We start from the raw sequence: 9,313 nt of genomic DNA, 5'->3' as shown, positions 1-9,313 counted from the left end.
TAAGCGGCTGCCAAGCTGCACTAAGAAGGATGCATGTAAGAAAAATCTTAACCTTCTTTCAATATGATGTTGATTTATGCATCCACATGAACAAGTGAAATATAGGATCCATCGAACAAAAATTTGGAGAAGTTAGTAAATAACTCACATAATTATGAATGTTATTCATTAAATCATTAGAAGGGCAATACGTACAATTATTGTTGACTTTGTTATTACTGATTTTAGATATGTTTATATGCATATGGTTGATGGGCCAGCCTCTCCTTATTTGGAGGAGAGTAATTCATGTGGTAGTTTTACGTACTACATGAGGAACACATTTTCTACTATTCCTTTGGTGACCCAATAAATGTAAAGGAAGGGTAGCTATATGAATAGCTAGGGTGGTGCAGCAATTGTTGAATGTTGGAGGGAAAGATGAATTAATGAGCATGCCAACATTGAGCATGAAACAAGGAGGAAGCTTGACTTTGCGTCCATGCATGATACGTGCATATGCAGACATATGCAGAATTGCATGAAGAGCAATGCCTATATAAAGGCATCAGATACAAGAACAAAATCATCTGAGTTTGTCTAAGCTCAAGATCAAGGGATCTGAACTTTCTAACTTCAAGATCAAGGGATCCGAGCTTGTCTAAAGTTCAAGATCAAGGTATCCAAACTCATTCAAGCATTTGAGAGTTTGATGAAGTTCGGGAGTCCGGGGATCATTTGTTGCTACACTCGGTGAGAGAGTTCCTCACTTGAGAGATTGAGAGAGAAAGTGCGTCGATTAGTGAGAAAAAAAATTCCTCTTGAGAGATAGAGTGTGTGTTACCACTTTGGTGAAGTTTAGTCACTAAAGTGAGATTGTTTCTTGTAATCCCATTATTTTACATAGTGAAAGAAAGAAGTACTGCTGCCCCGAGGACGTAGGCACATTTGCCGAACCTCGTTAAATAGTGTCTTCTTTTGTTTATCCGTTGCTATTCGGCAAATCACACGGGAGGTGGGAAAAATTAGATCCTGAGATAACCAATTATCCATTGACCTTGTATTAAGGCGGCCCTTCTTTCCCAACACTGGTTATGCAATAGTAGCCATTACAATGTTATAAGCCTCAGAACTTACAAGTTTGGAGCTTATGCATCAGGCTTTCGAACCAAGAAGAAGTACATTGGTGTGAAGATCCCTTTCCTATACGAAAGACAGAAGGAACGCATAAGTGAAACTTGAGGATGTGATAGAGCGTACTTTAGAAACATAATATAAATAGACTCATACAGTGACTATGAAGTTCACGTTATAATAAAGTAGGGGAACAACAATTATGAAAATCAATGAAAGAGAAAGAGAAGTACTCACCTTCCACCTTCAACAAGAGCTTCTGCTGTTGTCTCTAGGAAAGACTGAAATCTTTGGCTACCCTCAGGGGCAAGGCGTAAAAACTCTAAGGCTTTGACCTGGGCGAACACAATAATATCCATGAGCAAGCTCATAAAGTACAATTATAAAAGTGTGTAGTATCAAATTTCCACCGAGCCTGATGTCAACTATCTCCCCAAAAATGTAGAATTCCACCAAAACAAGAGAAAAATTAATGCTGGTTGGCCTTATATTTTGATATAGTTCATTGGGGAGGTAATTGACACAACCCTTAGTTTAAGTTACACAATGGTACTAAACATTGCATACATGTTAATCATAGGGATCTTATGGATAACAAAATAGTTCCATAAGAGTAAAACTATAGGGCGTGTAAAACAGTGATAGAAGTCTTACCATTGTTCTAGTAATGAAACGCCCCAAAGCTGTAAGCCGGAAGCTACTCAATGAAATGTGACTTTTATCTAGTGGCATATACCAAGGAAGCGGTGAACCCACAGAAACATCATTTTCCCATATAACCTTTCAAAAAGAGCAAGAGGAGAAGCTTGCTTTATACATTGAATGCAAAGTAAATTTTGTAGATTATAAAGCACGTACAGCAAAAAAATTTAGAGCTTGAATGATTTTCGTGGTGACAAAAAAGTTCTGAATAATCCAGTATTAATTGACCATTCTGTTCACCTCAAAACCTGCAACATTTAGAGCGTGAATACGTTGTTCTTTTGATCTGATATCAGGAAGTCCATTGCCAAGCTCAACTTCCCCCTAAACCAGTGGATGAAAACTTTTTGTAAGAAGAGCATCAATTATATTGTTTCTTTTGAAAAAGAATATTTTTAATATAACCTTAATTCTCTGGTGTTCATGGTTTGTTCGATCAAAGGAGTCAGTAATGCACCACTCGTAAGCAGCAAAACACTGTCCTGGCTTCAACACTCTATATATTTCTTTGTAGCAATCAAACTACTCCGTCCACAAAGAAAAAGTTAAAGGATAAGAAACTAAGGGGACAAAATGCTAGAGATGTATAGATTAAGGGCCTAGCAAGAATTATAATATAACATACCACATTTGGTGCATGGCATGTGGCTTCTATTGCAAATATTGCATCAAAAGTGTTATCAGGAAATGGCATGTTCATAAAGTCTGCCTGCATGATCATTAACGTAAAGGTATAGTTGATCGATCAACTCCAACATCCAAGTAGCAGACAGAAAGCATAGTAAACACTAGAATGAACTTTATTGGAGAAATATTCAAATGCTGGAATGTGGTGATAGGACTTCATGGAATAAAACGATCTCACCTTGACAAAGTTGCAGGTCTCATCCACTCCTGCAAGGTGATTGAGTTCCTGCAAGATACTTTGATCAATGTGACTAAGAGCAAGTGCAGCGGTTGCACTTTGCCCGGGCAAATTGGGGGAATGATGATGTGTTGACCGGCCAAAGTCATTTTGTTGCTTCCACCGGTCCATCTTTGACCAGGCAAGCCTTGCCTTTTCATGACCAAGGCCAAAGAAACGGGCAAGCAAATGACTAAATTCTTGACTGGGGGTGAGGGCTGCCAGCTCGGCTGAGGAGAGAGAAGAGAGAGTTTCAGGGGTGAAAGTGAAGAAAAGCAGAAAAATCTGTCCTGGCGATGTGAAGGTCCATGAGAGCAAGATGGCGACGACGCAGAGCTCGGCGAGGCGGAAAAGCCTGACGATGGTGCGGAGACGGTTGTACCTCCCCATGGCGCTGGCTTTCTCTGCCTTGACGTTGTCGAAACCTCCATTAAAGAGATAATATGTTTACAGAGGAAGTGAAATGAAGTGGAGGAAGATAGAAGGAGAGATGGGATTGGATTGAAGATATGGAATAGTGTGGATTGGACCGTACAGAGTGAGTGCGTGGGAGTATGGGAGAGGGTTTTGGGGGAGTGTGTGTTTGGTGGTGAAGGCTATGTGGTTTCTGCAAAAGTATTTTAATGAACAGTAAAAAAGAGCAAAGAAGCCAGTGAACAGGTGGAATAAACAGTGAATTTAAACAGTAAAACCCACTTATGAACAGTGAATTGCGTGAACAGTGAAAAGTGAATAGTGTTGACCGGGCAAGAAAAATAATGGGTGTAAACCCATGTCCAGTGGCAGTGAATAGTAACTTGACCGGTCGAATTCTTGACTTCTCGACTTTGCCTTTTCTTGATTACGGGTGAACTTGCTCTAAGAGTCCAAAGACCATTTCTAAGGGTAAGCTATTGAAAGATGAAGGGTAAAAGATAATGAAATGTTTATTCTTTGGCACAATAATAAACTATTTTCAGTATCATAGAACTTGAATTGAAGAATACAGTGTAAGCATCTGTACACTAAGTTCCAAAGAAACTGTCACTCACCTTTGCTCTAGTTATTTGATATTCGTTGTTGTTTATCCCTGTAACTGATGCCCCACTTTACAAAGTCATAAGCATTAGAGATGTCACTTAGTATTGGAAAGTATGCAAGGATGAAGCAACTTCCAACAGTTTTTCAACAATTTTAGTTGATATACAAAGAGAATGAAATAGAGAAATTCTGACTAAAGCCTGTAAGAAAGAAGCATATAAACTATGACAGGATAGTGAACTTTAACACAATGAAAATGAGATTATAAAATATCAACTTTTTTTTTCTTTCTGCTAAGTAGAACAGAAAATGGAAACAAAATCAAGCAAATTGAAAATTATGTCTTGTTCGCAACATATATTCGTGACTCTTCACAAGTACATAACAGAAAAATTTGGTAAACAAATAAAATGAAATAGAATAAAAGAAAATCATGTACTACATTAACATATGGAATGAGTGGAGTTGATCTTCTTTGATGAGATAACATACCCTCCTAACCTTCAGTAATGCCAATTAACCTTTCCATTCAAACGAGGGGAGCAAGAAACGAATAAACAAGGTGCTTGCTAAGTTATCATAGAGTATACTTGGTGTGGAATGTAACTGTTTACTTCTATAATATTTTGAACAAAACAAAGTGAAAATGAATATAAGTGGAATCGTTTTTAATAACAACTGAAGGTCGTTGGCGGCTGGCCTTAAATGTATGTTTCAACTACAAAATGTGGCCTTTGACTGGAAAGAAAACAACTTACCAAAATTCGACTAGAACCACCAACTTTCCCACCAAAGAAGAAGAAAGTGAAGCCTATAGGCTATAGCCAAATGCAAGATTCAGACATCCGTCGATTACAAACGTAAGCTACATCAAGATTCAGTAATTACCTGAATCTAGTAATTTCTCTCATAGGTCCACCAATCCCACATCCTACATCCAAAGCCTGTCAGTTCATAGGAAGACAAAAAATGAGTAAATGTCTAACACGCAAGTTAAAGTAATAATAGCTTAGAGAAAGCAACCATATGTCCTTGCTTTAGACCCAGTTGCAGAGCGATAAAATGCTCATGCCGCTTGATGCTCTCTTTTAGGGACTCTTGCTTCTATCTACCATTAAAATAACCATACACATTACTCATTAATTAGCAGTACTAAGTCATCATGTAGCAATAAGCATTTGCATAGATTCATGATCTCATATTATAGGAGTAGAAAGAAAGGCCAAGGCAAAATGATGGGAATAACTGCTCCATATATACCTTGGTGCAAAATGGAAGGACTCACCCCAGCCATATTCATAAAAGCTTGTGACGAGATCATAGTATTTGTTAACCTGAAAATACCAAGCCAAGTACCATCGTGAAATCCATAACAAAAGTGAAATACAAAACTTGATATTTCAGCATCAGGAAAAGCAAAGAAACCAGTAAGTAGTTAATCTGTACCCAAATTCAACAAACCAAAAAACAAAAAAACATCACCTGTCATATGGCTGAAATAGGCCCAACAATGAAATATCAAAACCAATTTAAAGTCATCCATAGAAGATGTGCAAAAGGCAAATGAGGAAATAGTTTCAGAAAAGGAAAAATGGAAAATGATTGTATGTCATCTAAGAAAAGATAAGACCCTATCGCAATTATATGCATCGCCAAAGAGAAAAAGCAATTTATGACACTTAAAAAGATAACTGCTGACTAACTGTAGACAAGATATTGAAAAACTGTAAATAGTAAGATCGATTCTTTTACCATGTCAGTATAGTTGGCTTTTCTGTCTTCCTCATCCCCAAAGTGATACTTCTCATATCTGGATTGAACAAATTTTGAACACAGCAAAAATTTCGGTTACTTTATGAATAACAATTTCAAAAATGATAAAAAAAACCGCCCACATTGCCAGTTGCTCCACACCAACAATGGGGCTAAAACCATAATTTCTAGAGCAAGAAGTAAAAGAAGCACTACGAACCCATAAATAACCACAAGAAACAAATGGGTGCTATTCCTATTGCAAAAGAAAAGGAGCAAAATCATATAAAACTTGATTTCCATGTTTAATTATGTAAAACCCAAAAACAGATTATGCTGCAAGTTATCGTGTGACTAGAATTGGACGGAAAAGAATTTGGCAAGTAAAGACGTACTTGTGGACAGCTGAAAGAACTTGGTTTCTCTCAATCTTCCCACCAACCCGAGAAGCCAGATCCAGTGCTCCAGATTTTGACATCTTCACTGTAAACTGAATTAGATTTGAGTTCAAGCACGATGGTCTTTTTAGCTAAGTTTGGATCTTCCCTCTTCCGCAGCTGACGATGAGTTAATAATGTGGAACCGATATTTTCCTCGAGAAGAAATATTTAGTCACATGTCCCTCGTTTCCCTCCAAATTGGAATCAAAAATATTAAATTAAATATCTGCCAAGTTATAAAAAATTCCTTGAAAATTGATAATGGTTGATGTCGTTTCAAAAAATTCTTGCGTACGTCAGCCGTACCAGACACGTGGTACGTCTGACCAATCACACTTGAGAAATTTTTTTGCCTTATTTTGAAACTACTCCTGATTTTTAAAAGTGCAATACCTAAAATATTCCCCTGCTGGGCACTGATTGGACAACCGCACCGCCACGTGGTGCGGTTGCTCCACGCAAGACTTTCTCTGTCGTTTCTGCACACATGGCTGCATGACCAATCACACTTGAGAAATTCTTGCGTACGTCAGGCATACCAGACACGTGGTACGCCTGACCAATCACACTTGAGAAATTTTTTTGCCTTATTTCGAAACTACCCTGATTTTTAAAAGTGCAATACCCAAAATACTCCCCTACTGGGCGCTGATTGGACAGCCGCACCGCCACGTGGTGCGGTTGCTCCACGCAAGACTTTCTCTGTCGTTTCTGCACACATGGCTGCATAGCTGGCTATCATTGAGGAAAGAAGTGTGGAGTGTGGACTATAGCTATCATGGTTGCCAGTAGGGCATGCATTTGCTTACCAAGAAGATCAAAGATAGAGTTCAAGGCATCTTGATATGGGGATTCAAATCGATCAGGTCATACCCTTTTCATTTTCAACATTCCAAAACTTCCGGAGCAACATAGAATTGTTAATTCATGGGTGGAGATGGTGACCGATGATTATCTATTGGATCCTACACTAGTTGCCCTTCGAATGTCAAAAATCTTAGCGATATTTTCGATATATGTCTCGATGTATTTTTTTGGAGGGACCAATATACTATAGAGGGGAAATATATTATCTTCCATTGTTTCTGCGAAATTTCTCTGATATCATTAAATATCCTCGATATATAAGATATTTACGATATATTCTGACAAATAAAGAAATATCTGAAAAATATGATAAGAGAAACAAAAAAAGTACTGAGTTATTCATAGAAAAACATACAATATAGAATATGAAGTTTATGTGGGGGTGTAAAATTTTAGGAACAATTTCTAGTTAGGAAATGGCCTAATAGAGAAATAACGCAACCTGTTTGGGGAAAATGCATTTAGGTGAAACATCTGAAGGCGGATTTGGGTGAGACAAAATCCCCTTAAGGAAAATTTATGTGAGGAGATATCTCAAGGCGAATTTAGCTTAGAAGTAGTTCTCTAAAGGTGAATTAGGAGAAATCCCCTTAAGGCGAATATGGATGAGGAGTAAACCCCTTAGGACGAATTTGGGTGAGAAGAAATCTTCTTAAGGCGAATCTGGGTGAGGACTAATCCACTCGAAGGGAATCTAGATGAGGAGTAATCTTCTCAATGGGAATCTGAAAGATGAGAAATCCCCAAAACGAATATGCGTGAGGATACATCAGCGGTTATTGTACTTTCGTAAACCAGCAAGTGACTTTTCAACCACCTACAATATCTTTTTGGATGTAGATGAAGTTGACATTCATATCTATTTACATGTAAATCTAATAAATTGACTTTTCTAAAAATAAAAAGAGAAAATATTTCAAACAGTACCCGAACTAATGCCGACTCCTAACTTCAGTACCTGACTATGCAAAACTATCACTTTGGTACCCCAAGTTTGAAGCTCGACCCAAGAATGGTACACGCCGTCTATCACAGCGTTAAGTCTTTGCTACGTGGCAAACCATGAGGGCCCTCAAAATATTCCATGTGGTTAGCTAGTTAACGCCGTGATGGACGGCGTGTACCATTCTTGGGTCGGACTTCAAACTTGTGGTACCAAAGTGATAGTTTTATATAGTCGGGTACTGAAGTTAAGAATGAGCCTTAGTTCGGGTGCTGTTTGTAACATTTTCTCAAATAAAAAATCTTTTCAAGAATATCTCCAATATTTTTGATATCTCATTTATCAAAGCAGTTTCAATAAATATGTAAAAATCGATATTTTAATCAACTCACAACAACATCTGGGTGCATTTCTTAGACTAGCGACCAAAATTGGTTAACAAATCAACAATGCACTTGGATCCTCATTGGGATCAATGGTTGATTCGGGTCAAATTAGTCACCCAATTCCCATCCAAACCAAAGGGTGTTAGTTTGGTGTGACCTATGCATGCACCTCATGACCTTCTTCCTTTTTCAATTTTGAAAGATCTGGTTGAGATATCTTTCGAGAACTTCCAGTTACAGAGAAGTTCATCTGGTTCAACACTCTGCATCATCAAGGTTTCGTTGAGACCTTCCATTTTTGTCTAATCTTCATTGTCTAGCCATTTCTCAGGGTCAAAAAACCCCTAGACGTCCTTGCTAGCTTTAATTACGTAGATGAAACATGGTTATATGAAAGTTCTACTATTATTTGGGATAATCTTTTTGAGGATCATTGTATTTCTTCGCGGGGCAATTACGTCCTCCCCGTTGTACTTCTGGTGGCTGGTTGGAGTAGATCGAAGACCGGTTGTTTTGGTTCAATGGTTTGCAGGCTTGGCTCTTCGGGTTAGGACGTTTTGCTTTGGATCCTTGTGCAAAGATCCTTTGCAGGCTAGTGTTGGGTGTTCTTAGATGGCAGGAGTCAGCCACTGTTGGGTAGTCGGCGACGAAAAGTGTTGGTGGCCCGACGCAAGTTTGACAGTGGAGCAATGCTGCTGCAGAATTGGGCCTGGGGGCTGGAAACAGCCCACATGCTGGCTTGGTCTATTGGGCTTGAATACTGCCTGAAGGCCCATTTTCTCTTTTGGGCATATTGGGTCATTATTTGTTTTTTTTTTTATTTCTAATAATTCCCTTTTATTTTGGAATCTATGCTTGTTAGTTTTTAGTAAGCATCAAGGAGTCTTAGTTACTTCACCTATTTACTATGTTGTGGTGTTAACATAGTTTATAGGCTTGCTTTTTTCAATGAGCATGGAACTATTAAATGAGTGAACCTAATCTATATATCGCTATGGCACCACCACAAATTTTTTATCTACCCCATGACGGTAGAGGGAGGATATGTAATGGCCCATTCTGTCTTTCGATGAATGATATACGCCTGACTTGGGTTTGATTTAAAAAAAAAATATTAAATTTTGTTTAATCCCTGTACTATGCCTCCAAAATCGTTTCAGTCTCTCACATTTCAATTTAATCTGTA

General features: G+C 38.2%; 1 protein-coding gene across 5 annotated transcripts; it reads right to left on the bottom strand.

Moving 5' to 3' along the window:
• Window positions 1-1,041: 1,041 nt before the first annotated feature.
• LOC112193510 (cycloartenol-C-24-methyltransferase-like) lies at window positions 1,042-6,074 on the bottom strand. 5 transcript variants are annotated; one of them, XM_040516098.1, is made up of 13 exons: window positions 5,887-6,074; window positions 5,492-5,549; window positions 5,000-5,073; window positions 4,763-4,847; window positions 4,628-4,683; window positions 3,751-3,805; window positions 2,681-2,728; window positions 2,441-2,524; window positions 2,221-2,337; window positions 2,056-2,139; window positions 1,768-1,893; window positions 1,351-1,448; window positions 1,042-1,182 (listed from the first exon to the last, which is right to left on the bottom strand). In XM_040516098.1, the coding sequence occupies exons 4-13, from the start codon at window positions 4,763-4,765 to the stop codon at window positions 1,128-1,130; spliced, it is 726 nt and encodes a 241-aa protein (XP_040372032.1). In that variant the 5' UTR covers window positions 4,766-4,847; window positions 5,000-5,073; window positions 5,492-5,549; window positions 5,887-6,074; the 3' UTR covers window positions 1,042-1,127. The 5 variants fall into 5 exon arrangements, with proteins under 5 accessions (XP_040372032.1, XP_040372034.1, XP_040372033.1 ...); XM_040516100.1 differs by having other exon boundaries at window positions 5,025-5,073; XM_040516099.1 differs by lacking the exons at window positions 5,492-5,549; window positions 5,887-6,074 and adding an exon at window positions 5,222-5,369.
• Window positions 6,075-9,313: the final 3,239 nt, after the last annotated feature.

The sequence above is a fragment of the Rosa chinensis genome, chromosome 3 (assembly GCF_002994745.2).
Source record: "Rosa chinensis cultivar Old Blush chromosome 3, RchiOBHm-V2, whole genome shotgun sequence".
In the NCBI taxonomy this organism is placed as follows: domain Eukaryota; kingdom Viridiplantae; phylum Streptophyta; class Magnoliopsida; order Rosales; family Rosaceae; genus Rosa; species Rosa chinensis.
The sequence above is the reverse complement of the archived record's forward strand: the minus strand, read 5'-3'. Positions and strand labels throughout refer to the sequence as shown.